Source organism: Sphaerodactylus townsendi, linkage group LG05, assembly GCF_021028975.2.
Source record: "Sphaerodactylus townsendi isolate TG3544 linkage group LG05, MPM_Stown_v2.3, whole genome shotgun sequence".
In the NCBI taxonomy this organism is placed as follows: Eukaryota; Metazoa; Chordata; class Lepidosauria; order Squamata; family Sphaerodactylidae; genus Sphaerodactylus; species Sphaerodactylus townsendi.
Window position 1 is genome coordinate 27,003,632 of NC_059429.1, and position 22,442 is coordinate 27,026,073.

The 22,442-nt window shown below is 45.8% G+C and overlaps 1 protein-coding gene across 1 annotated transcript in view; it reads right to left on the reverse strand.

The window, feature by feature from the left end:
* Positions 1–22,442, reverse strand: part of ASTN1 (astrotactin 1) — a 284,812-nt gene that overhangs the window by 148,483 nt on the left and 113,887 nt on the right. The window contains exons 3-5 of the mRNA XM_048498038.1: positions 4,860–5,253; positions 3,402–3,575; positions 380–487 (exon numbers count right to left, since the gene is read on the reverse strand). Of these exons, the coding sequence (XP_048353995.1) occupies positions 380–487; positions 3,402–3,575; positions 4,860–5,253 (676 nt within the window). The remainder of the gene's footprint in view (positions 1–379; positions 488–3,401; positions 3,576–4,859; positions 5,254–22,442) is intronic.

A 22,442-nucleotide genomic window follows, 5' to 3' on the forward strand; every position in this document is an offset into this window, starting at 1 on the left:
TACAGAAACAAAATTAAAGCGGGAGTTTTGTTGCATAAGCTGCAGTCCACATCAGACAGGGTTGCGACTGTTTGTACTCTCGCTCTAGGGAGGGACAGCAAGAAGATGTTGCTGTGAAGAATTAATGACTGGATAATTATGGCACAACTGCAGCTCAGAAATGGAGTTTCTACTGCACAGACTTATATTGGTCTGAAAATCCCTCTTAAAATCCCTCTCAGTTACTACCACCACCCTCGTGTCTTCCTTCAAACTGCTTTCCAAACCCTCCTCTTCTTTGATGCCTTGGGCTTAGCTTGGTGGCACTTATTCCATGGCTGCTGGAGAGCTGCATTCTCAATTACCATCAACACAAAATCCCATATTTACTTGCACATACCCCTGCTTCGCCGCCTGCTCCGTGACGGGTCCGTGTAAAAAGTCAGCTGAGGGTCATTGTCTGCTTCAGTCCCAGAATCTCCCTCAGGGTTCAGAAACGCAGAGCCGGCTACATTGAAAAAACAGTGATTTGAAATGTTACTCACAAGAGCTGCCGAAAGTTACGTGCTTATGTTCCACTCTCCCTTTGCTCAACTGCACAACAAAGAGAAGTGCTGTTCGTCTTATCGTGCGTATCAACAGTTCCTGCAGAGATGAAAGAGTGGACTCCTCTCTTGTTTTTCTCAGGTGTAAATGTCAAGGTTATCTTTGATCTGCCAAGCTACACACCGAACAGGGCTTTGGGCTTCTCTTCCGTCCACCCTTCCCCTACTCTTACCTGAAGGCTGCTTCGGATTGGGAAAAACACACATAAAAGAAAAGAACAGCACGCTCTAAGGTGCAGTCGAAACCTCAAGCTCTCAACCCAGTACTGTCCTTAAGCTCCCAGAAGAACAGCTACAGCAACATGCAAATGCAAGAACTTCAGGATAGGAAGAATGCCTGAAGTACACAAAGCAGCACAGATGTGGAAGCGCTCCAACTATTATGACATGTTCTCACCATATGTAGACCATAATTACGGTAAGATTTTCCATACTGTCAATGTTATTCTCAACTAACAAAATGCCTGTCATGGCAGGCAGGTTGTTCAGGCACGGGTAGGCATGAAGAGAAGGCTTATATAGTGAAGGGATGTCAATATGGAGTGTGTGAGGACACTGTAGACCAGAGGTGTCCAACTCTGGTGCTTCAGATGTTCATGGACTACCATTCCCATCAGCCCCTGCTGGCATGGCCAAGCAGGGGCTGATGGGAATTGTAGTCCAGATGCCATGCCAGCAGGGGCTGATGGAAATTGTAGTCCATGGACATCTGAAACACTAGAGTTGGACACCCTTGCTGTAGACGCTTCAGGGTGCCAGTAAATTAGGGAAGAGCCACCACGGTTAAGAGGTCTTGTGAATCTCAAGTAAAGCTCTTTATCCCCCCATATGAATGAATGGCAGCCACCTATACAACTCCCCACCTCTCCAAAAAGGCATTAACTCAGCAAAACACTGCAAAAGAATCTGATGCAAAAAAAATCAGCAAAACACTGCAAAAGAAGCTTGATACAACCTTAAGAACTACCAAGCCAAGGCAAGGCCGAGAAGATAGTAGCTGCTAATCGATGTAAACACCATTTGCATGATGCTACGCAAGGATATCCTGAACTGGAGGGGCCAGGCTAGCCTGATCAGATTTCAGACGTTAAGCATAGTCAGCCCTGGTTAGTATTTGGATGGGAGACTATCAGAGAAGTCCAGGGTTGCTACACAGATGCAAGCAGTGGCAAATCACCTCTGAGTGTCTCTTGCCTTAAAAATTCTATGGGGTCACCATAAGTCGGATGTGACTGGATGGCTCTTTCCGCCACCAAACAGGGATGTTAGATCACTCTCTGTTCAGACTGCATTTTGTCTGAAAATTGTTAACAGAACCATCACAGTAAGTGATCAAGTAAGTAATCTCCACATCCATTGGGAAAATAAGGCTTCCAGGGGTCTGCCAACGATGGCTCTCCAGATGTTCATGGACTGCAGTTCCCATCAGCCCTGCCACTTGGCCATGCTGGCAGGGGCTGATGGGAATTGTAGTCCATGAACATCTGGAGAGCCATCGTTGGCAGACCCCTGCACACCATGTCATTCTTACATTGGTCTTCCATTTGCCATTCTTCACCATCTCCAGGCTAGAAAAGATCAATAAAGCAATAAAAATGAATATATAAATCCTTTCAGGAGGGAGAATGCCTGGCATGTCTTTGTAACCTAACCTTGCCCATGTCGCCTGACTGATTCCATGTTTGTTAAGTCTAGACTGCAAATTTTTTTGGTCACAGCTGTTCACCTCCCTGACCGGTTCCCCCAATACACCTGTTCCCTTAGCGGTTGCATCTGAGAGAGAGAGAGATGGAAAGCTACGTGGCTTTTCTCTTCAGCATTCCAGTGCACACTTTGCCCGTTCGTATTAATTGTATTTACATATTCTCACACTGCTGCCTGGAAACTGCAGTTTGATCCAGTCAATCAAGGGCATGCATCAGCACAATAAATGCCACTGTCTAATGAATGCCACCAACTGCACAATGGCAAAACCCCCACATGCATGCTAACGTGCTTGAAGTGGTGCATGACCTCCCCAGGGGATGATGGCCCCACAGAATACGTGAGCCTAGAAAGCCAGTAACGGGGAGCATGCGTCCACAGCCAGCCAATCCCATACTGAACACTGTGCAGGAGGAAAATGACAAGCAATGCTGTCCATTGTGAACTGAGAACAAATTGCCGAGTTGATCAAAAGAGGTGCCTGACTCAGCAGAGAAACGGGCCTTGTGAGCGAGGTAAGTCTGAATGTCAATTGCCTTCTTTGTGAGTGCGAGAAAAGCGCAGTGCTAAATGAATCGCCGAGTCTACTGAAAACTCTTCACACAGGCATCAGCAGTCAGAATAGCTAACGGAATCTTTCAGGGATACTTTTCTTGGTATCAGCAAAGGAAGGGAAGGGGAAGGGGAAAAAGCCGTTTGAAGTGTTTCTGTCTTCCAAAACATTCCTATTTACAGATGGGAAAATGGGGCTGAAAGAGAAAGGTTGAGCGATTTGCCTCAAAAACAGTGGAGGGGGTGGAAGAGAAATTAATGCCAGAGAAAGTCTGTTGATAGCTCTTAGCTGTGAAAGTTTAATAACGCTTGCATGCTCAGAGGCAGAATGCTGGGGAGAACCAACAAAGGAGGACTGTTAGTAACATCTTACTGACTCGGGTTCCTGACTGGCCACTCTTTGTGTGGTTCCTGACTGGCCACTCTTAAGAAGAGGGTGGTGAAGTAGATGTACCCTTGTTCCAACCTAGCAGGCTTCTTCTCAGGATACCCAGCCATGGCACTGCCCCACACCAGATCCCCATTTCTACCCCGCCCCAGAAGGACATCCCGCCGCGATACCTCGTGATTTGTTACTCATCCGCTTGCGCTGGCTGCTAGAGGTGTGAGACAGCAGCGTGGCCTGCTGGTGGTTGGAGTCCACAGGGCTGGTGGCGATGATATTATCCTTGTACTTGTTCATCAAGGACAGCTTGGCATTGTCACTTCCTGAACAGGAAGAATTTAAGGCAAAAACTTTGAGAAAAAGAGACAAAACAAGGAGAAAGGGGAAGGGAAGGGGAAGAAGGGAAGAAAGAGAGAGTATTCATTTCCAGCTATTCAGGCAATACCATGAGCAGCATCTGTAGGGGGGAGACCAGAGAGCAGAAGAATGAGGAACCCAGGCCAGGACAGCTTCTCACTTCTCCCTCTCATTCCCTTGGAATCAGCAGCAGACAAATTCAGATGATTATCCACCCAAACATAAATCTGATGCTGAGTTATCCCTGGACAACACTTGGGAGGTGGGGTGGGAGAAGCAAACAGTGACCTCAGAACAATTTAGTCCAAACCACAAAAGCTCAACAGAGTTCCACGATCTCCTCCTCCCCCACTATCATAATGAGATTAAAAAGATTCTTTGCTGTCTCAGGTGCATGCCAAAAGTCATGGGGGTGTTTTCGCAGTGCTAGCCTGCCAGACCTGCTGCCCCCACTGAGCCTCCCGCTAAGGGCTATCCAGCTTTTCATCGACTTGAAAAACATACCTCAGCATTCTATACTGAAAAGGAATAATAATAACTACTAAAATTTAATATTAATTAAAATATACTACATGGACCCCACTGCTCATTTGGGAAACCCTGCTTTGCCCCATCCTAGCTAGATTACTGTGCGATTGCTTTTAAAGATACAGATAATCTGGCATCCCAAATCCTTATGGATCTTCCAATGAAAGAGAAGAAAAAGGAAAGACATATGTACATATGTGTGTGTGCGTGTGTGCATAAAATCATGTGCGAGTGTCTGTGGGGCTACGAGAGACTTATTCTGGGATGGTTCATTTTTTAGAAAACTTACTCATCCCCCTAATTTGGGACCCAAAGCAGCTTATAATACTTGTAAGCTCACAAAGCAGCTTACAATATTGTTTTCTACTCTTTAATTTAAGCAAATAGTGAGCGGGCCAAAGTCACCCAGAGAGTTTCAATGGTAGAGACTTGAACCTCCCAGATCCTAGTCTGAAACTCTTACTAATATCCCAGGCTCTCGAGATGGCCAATTGGCCATGCTGGCAGGGGTTGATGGGAATTGTAGACCATGAACATCTCAAGAGCCACAGGTTGCAGACCCATGTACCATACCAAGATGACTCTCCAACCTGTTAAAGGTGAGCCCAGAAAAGAATGACGAGTTTGAAGAACACCGACATATATATCTGGGCTTGGCATCATAATAACCCCTCATCCAGCTGAATATTTTTGAAATTAGGTAGAGACAAGATACTTTTTGCAACTAGGTACAGACAGGATGCTCCCACCTGGTGTAAGATCCATGCTTGATTTCTCATTGCAGCCCTGCAGGGAGTCCAGGGTTCTGGTGACCTGGCTGGCAAAGTCCTCGCCACCGTTCATGCATTCCCGTTGCAGGTGGTGACGCAAGTCAGTGATGTCGTATTCATAGCCATCTAAGATCGGGGTCTCCCGGATGCTGAGGGTCCCGCTGGAGTTGTGGCCTTGCACCCGGGCATTCCGCAGGCTTTCCCGGCCGTGGCCCCCAATCAGCACGGAGGGAATGTAGTGGATCTCGTTTGCTGCCTCCGCACTGGCGCTCTTCTGGGGCTGTGGCACCCGACGGCGTTTGCACCAACGCCGTCGAGTGTAGAGGATCATCACCAGGCAGAGGATAGAAAGCAGCAAGGCTATCATGCCCCCCTGTGGGAATCAAAATGGAGCAGGCTTCAGGTGAGCCGGACAAAGCAACGTGAACATGGCTTCTCAGCCAGACGCTCCGCTCTCTTTCTCAAAAGACCAATCTTCTCTCACAAAGGAGAGAGAATGTGCCTCCTATTCTTAATCAAGGAAGATAACATTTTGCATTATTTTCAGAAGAATCGCAGCTCTATGCAAAAAATTTTTGCGTTACTGCCTCACGTAGCGGGACAGCATGCTATGTATAATTTGCACGAGCACCATTTTGATGTGGAGAGGGCCATGTGTATATTTCGTAGCTTTGGTGAATGGAAATGCATACCTTCGAAGAAATTGTGTTTCCAGTCAAGTGTACTAAAGCTAAAAAATTACACATATTGCCCTAGTCACACAAAATGGAAATCTTTCATAACAAGAAGATCACACATAGGGTATTTCTGTGGTATGAAAGGTAGAAGCCCCGAAAATGTATTTAATTAAAAATATGATTTTTAAACTTCATTTATACCGTGCCTTTTTCTCCAGTGGGATCCCCGAGTGGCTTATATCATTTTCATCTCCTTCACAACAACTTTATGAGATAGGCGGGACTAAAATGGATTCCGCATGGGCCAAAAACAGTGGTGTGAAAACGGTTTGAAAACTGTGTAAAATGATTTAAAACGGTGTAAAAAGGGTTTATGCCATTTTCACACTGCTGTTTTTGGCCCATGCAGAATCCGCTTAAGAGTGTTCAGTTCAGTTTTATTACGGCCATTAGGCCAGCAAAAAAGAGCTTAAGAGTGTAACTATCCCAAAGTCACCCAGCAAGCTCCCATTTGAACCTTAGTCTTCCAGATCCAGTCCCACACTAACTACCAAACTGGCTTTCTATAATATGAAATGCTGTTTCTAACAGGCTATTGAGGAGGAGGAGGAGGAGGAAGAGGAGGAGGACAAGAAGGAGAAGAAGAAGGAGGAGGAGGAGGAGGAGGAGAAGGAGAAGAAGGAGAAGGAGAGGAAGGAGAGGAAGAGGAGGAGGAAGAGGAAGAGGAAGAACCATCCAGAATTTACTGAGGGCAACTGTTTGTACTCAGCCCTAGTAGCCAGTACCGTTCTTAATTGCCAAAAGGTCTGAGTCAGTATAAAGAAGCGTTTGGATTTATATCCCCCTTTCTCTCCTACAGGAGGCTCAAAGGGGCTTACAAACTCCTTTCCCTTCCCCCATCACAACAGACACCCTGTGAGGTGGGTGGGGCTGAGAGAGTTCAGAAGAACTGTGACTAGCCCAAGGTCACCCAGTTGGCATGTACAGGCTAATCTGAATTCCCCAAATAAGCAAACTAATGGAATATTAGACTCCTAAGCAACCCTTGAGATCATCTCCCCAAGACATATATACATGTAGGTAGCAGAGAAGCAGACATGCACTTCTTTCCCTCCACCCTATATGTGACATGGGAACTCCACCTACCTTTGAAGAGAAAATACTCAGACCCCTTTCGCACATGCAGAATACTGCTCTTCCAATCCACCTCCACAATTGTTTGCAAGTGGATTTTGCTATTTCACACAGTAAAATCCAACTGCAAAGTGCACTGAAAGTGGATTGAAAGTGGATTATTCTGCATGTGCAGAAGGGGCCTCAGACAAGGCGGGGGGTCAGGACTGAATTCCTTCTCCAGTCTCCTACAATTGGCCATGCCAGCAGGGGCTGATGGGGATTGTAGTCCGTGAACATCTGAAGTGCCAGAGTTGGACACCCCGCCCTAAGGGAAGAGCACAATCTCACTCCTCTATATGACTGCCATTATCAGAACCAGTGACTGATCTGGTAGGCGGTGAAAACAAGTAACGGACCAGCTGGAAGTGCCTTGAGAAATTCCATTTATGTATCTACTTATTCAGATTGACTGAAAATATTTATATCTCACATTTCTTATTAAAAAGGGACCTCCAAAACAGTATTGCCAGGTCTTCTGCTATAATAGGACGACTCCTGCCAGCAACACTTGACGTCTGCCACTGCTTAGAGCAACACTTGATGTCTGCCACTGCTTAGAGACTTTTAAAAAGTTGGTGTTGTTCATGGTGTGATGATAATTCTGAGGAACCCCCTGACATCACTTAACTCTAGGAACGTCCAGAAACTCTATGGTTTTTCCAGGAAGTGGCATCTCAGCATGTATGCTGCTGGCACACACCCCATGCCTGTGCCCCCAAACTCTCAGCAGTTGCTTGGCACAGCCTGGCATCTCAACAAGATCATAAGTGGGTATGGGACCTCCCCCCCACTGCGGGCAGGAATGCAAGGGCAAAGGTGTACCTGAAGGAGCTTTAGAATTGATCAAAATGTTCACAAATGCCTAGGGGTGTCCTTCCATTTACTGTGGAAGCAGCCCTACCCTACTGGGCTTCATCATTGTTAAAAGTACCACACCGTGCGACCGTAGTGAGTGGTGGTGAGCAAACAGCTTTTCAGAGAGGCTTATCTACAATTAATTACCTTGTTTTGAGGAATTCTTGGTGAGCTCCTAAAAAAACAACAGGATTTCTCATAACACTTCAAACCCACTGTCTTATACCAACTATGTGACCAGCCTGGCTAACTTGGTGGGGTGCAGTGGTCCTTGTATGCCAATTTTTTTGAAGCTTAAAATCTGATTCTTTCAAACAGTTTCACAGCCCGAGAAAGAGATGTAAATAGAATGTGTCCCCCAGATCTCCTATATCACTGAAACCAAGTCAGGCACTTGTGGGAACCATGATGCCCACAGGGGTGTTTCCTGGTGCTCAAAGTTCCCCAAAGTTCTTCTTCCCTAAAACACAGAACAAATCTTGGCTCCTTCTTAAAAAAAAAACACCAGGAGGCTACACCTCTGTGTCTGCAGGGAACACCCATTTTAAATCACTGATCATCACAGTTTTGAAACTTCCCAACATTTTAGTGATTACCCCCCTCCACCCTGGGTGGCCATTTTCCGATTAGTTCTGCCTCCTCAGCTGCCCTTTGGGTTATTGCCCATGATACTTTCTGAAGATTCTGAAAGTTCCGACAGATTCAATAGAGTTCAGGGCTAGAGTCCTAAACCAATCCAAAACCTTTATGTTGCCGTTGTATAATCTGGAGGGGGCATATTTTCCACTCTGAACAATCAGTGATTTAGGTCTAATTTGGCATGGGATTATAGTGTGGGGAGGAGGAGGTGGCCTCCCGCTATACTGTTCACCCAGGCTCCATAACACATACATCAGTTTGGCCTGGGAAAACAGCCAGCGGTCCCACATTGAGGTTCCACACTCAACTGGGCCCTCATGACGCAGGTTCCCGTTTGGAACTCCCCACCTCCCAAATGGCGGTGAATCCCTTTGACAGACTTAGGAGGCAGCGGGGTCTACAACTAACTAGTGGACAAAGGAGATTCAATTTCAGACACTAATTGAAAAAAAACCACAATGTAATGTGGATGGACAGCGACTGGCCCGGCCTCACTTTCAGAGAGATGCGTATCAGATGTAATTAGGTCTGACCAGAGATGGAACAGGACCAACGTCTGGTTTGGCAGCACTGGTGGACAGTGCAACTGCCAGCTGAGAACGAGGAGGGGTAGAGCTTCGGCCTGGTTGCCTAAGCAACAGGATGTACTCCCCCCCCACACACACAAAGAAGTAGAACAAGAAAAGGGGGACCTGGTTGCAAAGGTGTGTGAAAATATGTGGTAAGAGGGAAAATTGGGACTGCTGGTGCATCCCTAAAGCAGTAATTTTTTCCCCAGCAACAAATCCCGTTTCCCCTTGCGCTAATCAGCACCCTGAAGCTTACAGGTACCAGTCAAGAAGGGGAGGGGGGGGGCTCTCCCCGCTCCTCTTCCTTTTAAATCTTGCAAGACGAGGGGAAGCAATATATAAATATAAGTGAAAGGCAGCCACCAGCTCACCGCTTCATATCTATTCCGGGCCACATTCACATTCCCTCGCTGGGCAATGGGTGATCTTGATAAAAATAAAATAATAACCATCATCTGCTCCATTAGGACAAAGCATTAAGCGAGAGTTGCTAAATGGGCAGGAGAAGCAGCAGCTGGCAAAGCCTTTTCTAATGGCCATCCGGCTCCAGCCTCTCCCCCCCCCCTTCCACCCCCACACATTTTCATTCTAATGGGAACAGAATGCTCCAGCCCGTCCTCAGGGGGAAACACCAGCAGATAAAGCGGAGCCGCAAAGACTTCAGACAGCCCTGAGCGCTGCTTAGCACCGGCCAGGATCCCGGAGCCAGGTCCTTCAAATTCCCCAACTTAAAGACTTTGACACTTATTAAAATGCGGCTGGATCGCTGAAGCTGCAGCCCTTCGGACAAGAAGGCGCGCAGTGGCTAAGCGGAAAAAGAATATCGCTGCAATTTGGCTTGTACCAACTCTTCTCTGAGTGCATCAACTTAATCTCCAGTGTCATTAATACAATGAATGCTGGATTTCTCCCCCCCCCCCCCCCCAACTCTTGGCCTTTTAAGGAACCCAAGGATTTTGTTTCGTATCACATACGTCTGGATGTGTTTTTCAACTGGATGGCTTCCATTTTCTGTTTCTGTAGTACAGCTGGCCCTGATACTTAGCCATACCTTCTGCCCACTAAAGTCAGCAACGCATCCTACCTGTAACCTTGATGAAGAGGCCTCAAGATCATTTCCCCCCTCTTCCTTTAACATCCAACCTGATGAAGAGTTTTGTAGAACTCAAACACTGGAACAACATGTTGTTTTAATGTTGGTTGGTTGGCCTTAGCAGGGGCCGTTCCAGGTTTTGTGGGGCCCTGGACAGAGTGCCCAGGGATTGCCTCCTTTCCTCTGCCTGCCACCAGAATCCCCACCCTCACACCTTGATTTCTGCTCATGCCCACCACCCCTTCCACCACCCACACCCACAGCCACCTTCATGCCTTTTCTTCAACAGCATTGGGCAATGCGTGAAGCTAGGAGTGCCATTGCTATGACCATCAGGAGCACTGCTTGAACCTCTTGTGTCTTCTTCCCTGGTGGTACTGAGCAACCAGGGGCACAGAAAATGCAGTGCTTGTGAGTTGCTGGGGAAAAGGGCACTTAGGCACGGGGCAGAAGAGGCATACGGGAGGGGGGCTGGTGGCAGTGGGCCCACCCAGGGAAGAAGCCGTGGCTGATGCTCTACCTCAGGGTTGGCTGACATTAGACATGATCTTAATAAAAGTTATCATATCACTTTTGTTTTGGATCCACATTTTAACATGTCAAACTTAATAATCTTTGGAGTTTGAGCCACAGGTTTTGGCACATTCTAACACCAATGTTCTAGATTCCGATGTGCCCTATGGAAGCCAACAGTTGCCTAAGACAGCTGAGAATTAGAAAAGAACGTAAGAAAAGCAGTGCCAGATCCCCCTAATCCAGCATCCTTTTGACACCATAGCCAACTCAGAGGGTCAACAGACAAGGAATGGAGGCCAAAGCCTTGGGTATTGAGACTAACAGCCACTGACAGACCCATTTTAAAAACCATGGCCACGGCTACCTCCTGGGACTGTGCATTCTGGAAATGAAGAACTTTTTGAGTGAAGAAGTCATTCTTGTCTCTGTCCTGAATTTGCCACCCATCAGTTTTGCAGGGTGTCCACAAGTTCGATTACTACAGCAGATGAAGACAACATTGTCCGATTTCTCCATAATTGTATAAACCACTACAATTCCTCCCTTACATCATTTCTAAGCTATCCCCCCCCTCCACACACACACATACACAAAAGACTCCTTTGCTTTTCCTTGTGTGGAAGGCCCTCCTATCTTTTGATCATTTCCTCTGTCTTTTCTGGTACCTTTTCAGCACTATAGTACTCTATGTGAGGCTATGGCTCCCAGAATTAACATTACAAATTTGGCTGCATCGTAGAATCCTTAGAAGGGCATTACAGTACCAGCTGTTTAGTCTTCACTCTCGTTCATAATAATCCCTAGCATAGAATATTCCTATTGTCCCTCCCCCAGCACACTGAATTGACGTTTCCATTGAACTGTCCATGACCCTGGTCAGCCCCCACCAGTTCATAACCTGCAAACCTAGGTGTTTGGCATCAAGTGGAGTATCATCACATAACAGTTACCCTGAGCCTCATTCGCCACATTACTGTTTGGAAAAATCCTTTTGGAGCTCTTCCCAATCTGATTTAGTTCTTGCCGCTCAGAGCGACACACAAGGAAGATTAAATAATTTTATGTGGTTAAAAAAACGGAGTAGGAAAAAAGGTTCTATATCCATTAGACATATCTTGCCCTATTCCTAAAGTTGCAGGCAACTTACACGTAGGGGAATTCGGTGGATGCTGGATCTCGTTTCAGATGTCACACTGTAATGACCCCATAGGGTTTCCGAAGCACAAGATGAACCAAGGTGGTTTGCCATTGCCTCTGCGTCGTGACCCTGGGTTTCCTTGATGGTCTCCCGTGCAAGTGCGAACCAGGACTGACTCTCCTTAGCTTCTGAGATTTGACAAGATTGGGCTAGCCTGGGCCATCCGGGTCAGGGCAGCAATCACATTACAAAGTATTTTACATTTTTCCTCTCTCCTTAACAATGGGCACAGATATTTGGTGCTTGAACGTCAAGCAGAGAATATTGTTTAAGAAGTTTCACTGTGAAAACCCAGTCCTCAAGAACGATGCCTCCTTGCAGTGGGTTTTCTGGCTCTCTTGCCCATCCCCTAAGGGTAGATGTGGAGGCTGAGTGAAATTGTGAACTTGAAACCTCGCCACTGTGTTTTTTTGTGTGTACTGCCTTTCATTCTGATATCTCAATTTTCCCAGGGAATTTATATACTTATTTAATTCGTTTAGCCCCTACCAAAGGGGACTCAAAGTGCCTTCCATCATTCTCCTTTCCTCCATTTTATCCTCACAACAACTCAGGTAGATTAAGCTGAGAGAGTGTGACTGGACCCGGGTCACCCAGCAATCTTCTACAGCAGTGGTGGTGAACCTTTGGCACTCCAGATGTTATGGACTACAATTCTCATCAGCCCCTGGCCATGCTGGCAGGGGCTGATGGGCCATGCTGGCAGGGGCTGATGGGAATTGTAGTCCATAACATCTGGAGTGCCAAAGGTTCGCCACCACCAGGGATTCGAACGCAGGTCTTCTAGACATTAGTCCAATGCTTTGACCCATTACACCACACTGTTTCATTGCAACACATTTTTTACACTTTCCTTCTTTCCTTTCTTTGAAAACCTTTCTTTGACATTTGTTTCTTCTTTCCTTTTTTGAAAATGAGGACATTAGTTGCATTAGTATTCAAACTTGAGATATGGAATGGTGTCCTGAATGCATGTACCAAATGTCACTACCAAATTTCATTCTCACATTGCAAAATTCAAGAGAGACCCCAGGTCATTCCCATCCCAGACAAACAGGGAATGCTAAACAGGGGAATTAAATCCACAGTCTCTGTTCATTTAGGCAATTACTACTGGCAATTTTTCATTTTTTAAAGAGAAAGAAAGGAATACGACGCTTCTCTGCAGCCACCTGCTTAAGCCTGTTGCTGTCAGGGTTATAAACAAATGCTAGGTACCCTCTGAAAATATTGGAGTAATGGAAATACAGTGCGACATTTTCCCTTCCCTAAATTGCAATCAGATCCAGAAGTGAGAATTGAGCACTAAAAGGTCATCTTAGGTGCACTCCAGTTTTGCCGAAGAATGACACCCACACAAACTTTCATAGGTTGATTGGCGTAAGTCACAATGGCTGGACACCATCTCCTAGCAACAGTTAGTTACTCCGCTAAAAATGCATATTTGCTCCTACAAATGCCACACATTTATTTTGGACTGAGATTAACCACCCACATAACACCAGATACGAAAACCAACCACATCGTTTCATTGGTAACCTACAAGAACTGATGTGGGCGGCTTCATTGATACATCCTGAAAATACATTCACAAGCCTTTAGACTTTGTGAAGAAAACCCATGTAACTTTTCAGGGATGACAGGTAATGATGTTGCAGAGGGAGGGAGGGAGGGAGGGAGGGAGGGAGGAAGGCAGGGAGGAAGGAAGGAAGGAAGGAAGGAAGGAAGGAAGGAAGGAAGGAAGGAAGGAAGGAAGGAAGGAAGGAAGGAAGGAAGGAAGGAAGGAAGGAAGGAAGGAAGGAAGGAAGGAAGGAAGGAAGGAAGGAAGGAAGGAAGGAAGGAAGGAAGGAAGGAAGGAACCTGAGTAAACCAAGCTGAACCAAGCTGAACCATCTGGAAGTGGCAGATCACACAATTCACAAGAGGGAAAGAAAACCCTTCTTTACACAAAGAAACAGGCATCACAAAAAACAGGCCAGAAGCTCTCTTCCTGACTTGCCCATCTCCTATTAATAGAAGTATTTTTTGTGTGGAAAGCATTTGTTCTTCATAGCAATCTGAGATGGTTCGGTCTAGACAGGGGTTTATCATCCCAGTGAAGACTAGATCAGAATGTATGAGCTCTGAGGAGTTTAATGTGAAGTCAGGTGGATAAAGTTCAGATTCTTCAGCACTGGAATATAAAGCAGAGGTCACATGGGAAAGAGACTCCAACAGAGAAGGAAAATCTTCAGTGAACTCCAGCCTTTATTTTGCCAAAAATGGCAGCCGCTTGTCACATTCATCCATTTCTCTACAGTACCATTTCGGTTCATGTACATAATGTCATACGTTTCCCCCAGGTGGAGGTGGGGAAAGATGCAAGATGATGTAACCCTGCCCTTCATCCCCTGACTTATGAAATATTGGATTTTCATGTTATTTCTTACACTGTGTGCTATAAAATGCCAGTTTCCATGTTTGTATGGGTGGATAGCAGAGTGTCCAAGCTGAAAGCAAGTCTAAGGCAAAACAGTCTGTTTGCAAAGATTAGATCTATGAGTCACTGCAGTGATGCAATCTGGAAGCCTCATGACAAGGACATGCATCTTGATTATCACACCTTGCCAGAGCACTCCGTTAACATAATGGAATCTGTAGAACTCCTGGATGCCACACCTTTGCATTTCCCCTTCCCTGAGACATCATCTCCCTAACAAAAAGATCCCTTCCTGATGACAAAAGCCTCAGCCAAATTTGAATATTCTAGGCGGAGACTTTAGGTAGTACCTCTGCATAAACCATTCAAGGTTCCACTGATGTAATCAAGGACCAATTGACTCTATTATCCTGGGAAGCAGAAACAATAGAGGAGCCCTTAATTAGCTCAGCCCTGCAATCCCAGCATGGAAACCCAGAAAAGCCAGGAATAGAAACTTACTTTAAAATACAGGAATAGAAACTTACTAGCTCCCGCCCCAAACTGCTCAAAGGGGTATAAAAATAAAGCACACCCCAAGTTCCACACTCCTGAGGTTTGCTCTTTACTATAGCGCTAGCTTGCTCCAGCTCCTTATTAGAAGTTGGCTCAAGTTCTCAATGCTGGCTCTCAATGCTGGCTCAAGCCCTCCAGGCTGGCTCTCCAGGCTGGCTCCAGCTGCTGCTGGCTCACACTCTCCATGCTGGCATAGGAATCCCTGCCTTCTTCCAGAACTTCTTCAGCTGAATTTAGGTAACGTATAAGTCCCCTGCTCCCCTCCCAACCTATCATCCAAACCTATCCTTTTCCTCCCTGCTTACCCTGTTTCCCCTAATATAAGACATCCCCGAAAAATAAGACATAGTAGAGGTTTTGCTGAAGTGCGAAATATAAGGCATCCCCCAAAAGTAAGACATAGCAAAGTTTTTGTTTGGAAGCATGCCCGACGAACAGAACACAGGAAAAATAAGACATCCCCTGAAAATAAGACATAGCACATCTTTGGGAGCAAAAATTAATATAAGACACTGTCTTATATTCAGGGAAACACGGTATATCACTTAGGAACTGTGTGTATGCTTCTCCATGTCTTACTGTGTGATTGTTTGCAACCAAAATTTATATAAAAATATTTAAACTACAATTTGGTATCTTTTGCATTCTCTGTAGAACATCTCAAAAGCCAATTCTGGTATAGTTCTCTAAAAGATCCCACCTAGCCTACCTCTCACACTGCCAAGCTGAGTTATTTTCCCCATTGCTACTTTGAGAAAAATATTCATACTGTTAAGCTAGGTAACAATGATGATGTCATGATGCTGCTGACCTGGTTACATGGGAAGGATGCCTGACTCAAGAGATGAATAGCTGACATAAAGGTGCCATTACCTGGTGGCAGCTTTGAGTCAAGAGTAAGGTGTAGTTCTTCCCTAAAAAGGTAGTATAAGAGCTATTTCTTCCAGTACCTATCCCAAGAAGATTAGCTGCATGCTACACTGCAGGGGTGATATCACTGAGTATGTTGCTTCCTGATTTTATTGCTGGGATGTACAAGTTCTTTAAAGAGGCAGTGAGTCCCCACACGTGCTTTGCGGCAGCTAGACAAATACAGTCAGAGAACTGCAGTGAGAGTGGAAAATTCAAAATATGATTGATTGAATGAATGAATGAATGAATGAATGAATGAATGAATGAATGAATCAATCAATCAATCAATCAATCAATCAATCAATCAATCAATCAATCAGCCAGTTCATTAATACCCCACTTTTCTCTCCAGTGGGGACCCAAAGCAACTTACATAACTTCCCACTTCCATTTCTCCTTCAAAGCAATAACCCGGTAGGGTAGGGTAGGTTGCATGAATGGCCTAAAGCACATAGTGAGCTTCCATGGTAGAGGGGGGATTCAAACTCGGGTCTCCAAGATCCTAGAGTGATCCTAGAGTCTAACTACAATACCATGCGGGTTCTCTCTGGGTCGAATGGCACTGCAGGAGCCCTTCGAGGATGGGGCGGTATAGAAATCTAATAAATAAATGAATGAATGAATGAATGAATGAATGAATGAATGAATGAATGAATGAATGAATGAATGAATGAATGAATGAATGAAGGGTGCCTAAGCAACAAGGATTTGGGCTCCCAGATGGGTGCCCCACCCTTCCATTTCAAGCAACAAACGACTGGCTTCTGATCGGTTAGTGGTTCTTCTAGAGCCGGGGTCCTAAACCTTTCTGAGCCTGCAGGCACCTCTGAAATTCTGACATTGAACAATTAGGAGCAATCGCAAAATGGCTGGCAAAAATGCAGGGCCAATGACGATACGGCTGTCACAACCACAAAATCTCAGAGGCTGTGGTATCACGTAGCTCTAATAGTAACTCCCCAACATTTCAGGAAGAACCTTGGTTGAACAGTATGCCTTTCACAATGACCCTATTGCTCAAACAGATCTTTGTGCATCCCCACAGCTTATCTTCGGTCATCCAGCTAAGGTCTTTGTGTTGTGGTGGCGGCAGCTGCCAAAGCAACTTTTTAAAAATCTGCACAGCCCAATGGGCAACTAGATGGGCAACCATCTGGGCCAGGGCCCCACCTAGGTGCCGCACTGAGGAACCCTGTTTTGGAACCTAAAATCCTGCCTTGCCAACATATCTAATTGCTTAACACCCAATGGGGAGGGGGGTGTGTGTGTGTGTGTGAGAGAGATTTGCCTGAGAAGAAAAGTTGCTTGCATAATCAAGCGGCAAACTGCAGCCCTCCCTGATGGCAGATGAACATGAAAAAGAGTACAGTCTGGCCTCTTTGGACTGCAGCACGATGCAGCTCCTCATGATTAATTCCTCTTAAGTCTGCACTGTCAAAACGAAAACAGCAGCACAGAAACTTCCTGGGACAAGACTGGGACGAGGTAAAAGAAATGAGCAACTTCGGCTGAGGAGAAATCAACAAAGCTGCACGCTCCAGGGCTGCAATCTGAAATTCTGAAATCCTAGACCAGGGGTGTTGAAGAACTCATTTACGAGAGCCAAATAGGACATGGATGTGACTTGGTCAGGCTGGGCCCTGGGGAGAGGGGGTGGCTGACTTGGCTGCCCTCAGAATAGCACTGGGGGCGGGGGGTTTGGACTGATGAGCCCGCAGCATGGTTGAGGTGACTGTATTGAGAGGGCTTATCGGGTCTGCAAGCCAGTTGAGTGGGGGGGGGGGAGCAGGGTTGCCTCAGCTGTCTCATGGGTCTGATAAGCTCCTCAAGGGGCCAATCTGACCCATAGACCGCATGTTTGACACTTTCAGAGCCTTTCTAAGCAGAGTTACGCCCTTCAAAGTCCACTGACTTCAACGAACCTAGAAGGGTGTAACTCTGATTAAGATAGCACTGCCGAATATTGACCTTGTAGAACAAAAGCTTAACAGTGAACATGCTGGCTGTTTTTATGTCCTTAAACATCTTCAGCTAAAAGGTGGGGGGGGGGATGAAAAATTTGCCAAGGCTATGGTGGGAAAGGCCAATTTACTGGTGGTCCCTGGCCCCTCAATGATGCGGCTGGCCTCCACTCGGGCCAGGGCTTTTTCAGCCTTGGCCCCGGCCTGGTGGAACACTCTCCCTCCAGCTGTCCAGGCCCTGCGGGATCTTGGTGAATTCCGCAGGGCCTGTAAGACTGAGTTGTTCCACCGGGCTTTTGGAGTGCCCAGCCGCTGATTAGGTGCCCCTTCTATTCTATTCCTCCGGTTTTCGGAGTCCCCCTGTCATCTAGGGTACCCACTTCTGTTACTGTCTCGTTCCCCTTTCTTGGGAGGGTTCAATCTGGGGTATTGCTGACGCCATTTTGTTGACTACTGCTGCATTTTAAATATTTAAACTTTTAAACTTACTTTTAATTTAATGGGGTTTTGTTTATATATTGTATGTGGAACCCATGCTGTACACCGCCCAGAGCCCTTTGGGGATTGGGCGGTATAGAAATCCCATAAATAAATAAAATAAAATAAATAAAAGGGAGGAAGAAATAATAAACAGCCAAAGTTTGCAAAGAATACTATTCGGTATTTATATAGTGGATTTTCATGAAAAAGTTTGAAGTGTTTCACAAATATGTACATATTTTATCATGATTTTCGTTATATTTTATCCCCACCCCCACCCCCAGTTCTTTAAGAAGCTCAAGACAGTATAGAGATCTCCCCTCTGCTCTGTACACCACAACCCTATAAGGCAAATTAGCCCTAGGGCAGAATTCTCTTGCCTCACCTACTCGTAAGTAATGACCGGTACAATGCAAGCAATGTGCTCCCTGTTTTACACCATTGTGCAGAAGAAGTCTGGAGATGCATGACATAATGAGATCATCTGTTGCAACGAAGTGCAAACAAAGGAACTCAGCAGGGTAGCTGATCAGCAACAATTGCAGCTAGAGATGTCGCAAATTTCTCAGCACTCATGTTTGACTGAGTTGATCTCATAGAATCATAGAGTTGGAAGAGACCACAAGGGCCATCAAGTCCAGACCCCTGCAATGCAGGAACACACAATCAAAGCACTCCTGACATATGATCATCTAGCCTCTGTTTAAAAACCTCCAAAGAAGGAGACACCACAACTCTCCGAGGCAGTGAATCCCACTGTCAAACAGCCCTGATAGTCAGAAAGTTCTTCCTAATGTTTAGGTGAAATCTCTTTTCCTGCACCTTGAATCCATTGCTCTGTGTCCTAGTCTCTGAGGCAGCAGAAAGAAGCTTGCTCCCTCTTTGACATGACATCCCTTCAAATATTTAAACATAGCTATCATGTCACCCCTCAACCTTCGCTTCTCCAGATTAAAAAGTCCCCAGCTCCCTAAGTCTCTCTTCGTAGGGCATGGATTCCTGACATTTTTCCATTTTGGTTGCCCTCCTCTGGACACGTTCCAGCTTCTCAATATCCTTCTTAAATTGCAGTGCCCAGAATTGAACGCAGTACTCTAGGTGAGGTCTGATCAATGCAGAGTAGAGTGCAGGGGTGTCAAACAATTACAACCCTCGAGCTAGACACTATACACTTATTGATGCATCCCAGAATTGCATTGGCTTTCTTGGCTGCCATATCACACTGCTGACTCAGTTTGTGGTCTACTGAAGACTCCCAGATCCCCTTCACATGTACTGTTGTCAAGCCTATTTCAACAACAGCCTGCTGAGTGGAACAACGGGGCAGTGGCACAGGAGAGGAATGTAGAAGTCTACTGGGTCATGTGAGAACAAGCATGAATGAAAAGCCGATACCGTTTGGAAGGAAAAGTTGGAACCACTGGCCAAACAGCCACAAACAGGCTGACAAACTAATGAACAATCCACTGAAAAACTGGCTTCCTGTTCACAACTGGTGAACAGGGTGTGAGTGGAATTGGAAGGTGTTTGAGTATCTCTAATCAAAGCAACTCCTCCTGAGTGTGTATAGTGCCATTAAGTCACAGTTGATGTCAGTGGTGGGATTCAAATGATTTAACAACCGGTTCCGATGGTGGGATTCGAATAAGTTAACTGGTTGTTTAGAAGCACCATTTTAACAACTGGTTCTGCCGAAGTGGTGCGAACCTGCTGAATCCCACCACTGGTTGATGTATGGCAACCCTGTTGGGTTTTCAAGGCAAGCAATTAACAGGTGGTTTGCCGTTGCCTTCCTCCTCACAACAACCCTGGCATTACTTGGTGGTCTCCAATCCAATTCTTAACGAGAGGTGACCTGGCAGGCTAGATTAGTATTACTATTATTCCGATTAAATGATGTGGGAAATAGAGGGGGTCTGAGTCCTGGAGAAAAAGTATCTAATTGTAGGAGATCACATCTCCAGCAAAAACAGGTCACAAATAAACTTCAGGAACCGCAGCACAAGCCGCAGCACAAGCGAAGGATCTGGCCCCTAAATCTGGGCTCCTATCTGGCAGTCAATCGGTAGCCTCAGGGGCAAAGACGCTCTCAATGCTGTTTGCAGCTCTGTTTACGCCGCTTACATTAATTTTTCTCCAGGACTAATCAAAAACAAAACATGAAGGGAGAGCTCCAGCCCCTGGCACCAATCTGGGAGAGATATTGACATTCTCATTAAGGCAGGCTTCATTAAACAGCCCCGTCCTCGGTATCAGCGTGGCCCAATGACACATTGTCTCCCGCTAATTATCTTCCACTGGCAAAAGGAGCAGTACGAGCATCACTTCAAGACGAAAAACCCCGGCTCTCCCAACACTGCTCTTTTGTTGCTTTTCCTCCTTTGGCACCCGCTGAATTGCCTTCTTGTCAGTCTGTTTCTCCCTCTTTCTCTCGCTTAAAAAAAAAAAAGTTTCTCGGAGGAAAGAAGTCAGGAGGGCAGGGTAATTACAGAGAGCTATTTGTCTCCCGGTAATAAGGTTGCATCAGCAGCAAGGCACCCAGCTCTGGATGCTCAAGAAAGCCCCAATCAAAGTGCCTGGCGATGCTTTGTCAGAGGGGTGGGAGGCACAGATGTGCAGAGAAAGAATCAGAAGTGCGGGACGGTGGCATTTAAATGGCATCAGTCATGATATCAAAGCATGGAGCTGGAGAGGAGGATTCGGAAATGAACCTCCTCCTTTCTGACGTCCCTGAGCTCATTATTTTCCAAGCCCAAACCCTCTCCCACGTTTGTTGGGATGGGCCGCTGAATGGGATCCCCCAGCACCAGCATTCTCCTTGCCTGTCCTAATCAATCTTTAAGCAAATAGCTTAATTTTTTTACTGACTTTCTCCCCATTGGGGACCCAAATTGATCTCCTTTCCTCTATTGCACAGGTGTCAAACTCACGGCCCTCCAGATGTTATGGACTACAGTTCCCATCATCCCCTGCCAGCATCATGCTGGCAGGGGATGATGGGAACTGTAGTCCATAACATCTGGAGGGCCGTGAGTTTGACACCTGTGCTTTATTGTATCCTCACAACAGCCCTGTGAGGTAGGTCAGTTCGAGTTGTATGACTGGCCCAAGGTGACCCAGCAAGTTTCCATGGCAGAGTGGAGATTCAAACCTGGCTTCTTCCAGATCTTACTCCGACACTATGACCGCTACATCATACTGGCTCTAGCTTCCAGTCTTCCCTTTCACAAAACATACAAAGTGTGGGTGAGATGAAAACAGCAGTGGCCGAGGTCTCATCTTTAAGGCCTGTATGTTTATGCAAACATCCATTAATTTTCCAAACCCCTGGAAATGTAGTCTGTATTGCTTCCTGGCACAAAGCACTGCGCAGGCAGGATGCTGGAACTACATTTCCCATGTTCCCTAGTGGTAATGCCTGTCGCTGAGCTCAATCCTAGTATTTTACCACTCTGTGGACTTAAAACGTTATCTAGACATCCCCAGATGCAGAGAATATCTGCAGTACTCCTTATTTAATACTGCAGATAAGTGTCCCGAAAAGGCAACAGGACTGAGAATAAGTACTGATCCCTTACCAGCTCTCAGTTCAGTTTCAAGAAGGAGGAGTTGGTTTTTATACCCCGCTTTTCAGTGGTGGGATCCAAAAATTTTAGTAACAGGTTCCCATGGTGGTGGGATTCAAACAGTAGCGTAAGTATTAGGGAGTAAGATTGGGACTTTACGATAGAGTGATGGCCAGGCATTTCAAGAGGCCCGGGGCATTAATACTTTCTCTGTTACTGTAAAAAACTCTTGCTGTAAAAAAAAAGTTCCTAATTTCCAGCTGGTATCTTTCTGTCCATAATTTAAACTCATTATAGCAAGTCCTATCGTCTACTGCCAACAGAAACAACTACTTCTCCTCTAATTGACTGCCTGTCAAATACTTAATGCTTTCAAATACTTAATTTTGTTTCTAAAAATCAAAAGAAGGATACTTTCCTTAAACAAGGAACTTTACCATATTTCTAAAACATGTTTTTAAAACAGCCCTTCGCTAACTAGCCACATAGGAAACAACAGGACTTTATGATTTTTGGACCTAATGGAATTTCTAACGGAAAAGCAGACCCAATTAGTAACTCCCTCTCGGCACACACAAATAATTAGTAACCCACTCTCAGGAACTGGTGAGGACCTGCTGGATCCCACCTCTGCCACTTTTCTCTTCCAAAAGGAGTTTCAAAGCTTTTGAAATCATCTTCCCTTTCCTTCCCCTCCCCCCCACAGACACCTTGTGAGGTAGTTGGGGGCCGAGCAATTTCTGAGAGAACTGTGACTGTTTGGGAGCTGTGTAGGAGTGATTAAAGAAATCCAGTTCACTGTATAAGAATAGGTAAGAGTCTGCCACTCAAGTGGAGGAGTATGGAATTAAACCCATTCCTCCAGTTTAGAGTCTACCACTCTTAGCCATGGTGGCTCTCAATTGTTTCTCGGTATCAAAAACTGTACCATATCATAGATTCTGTA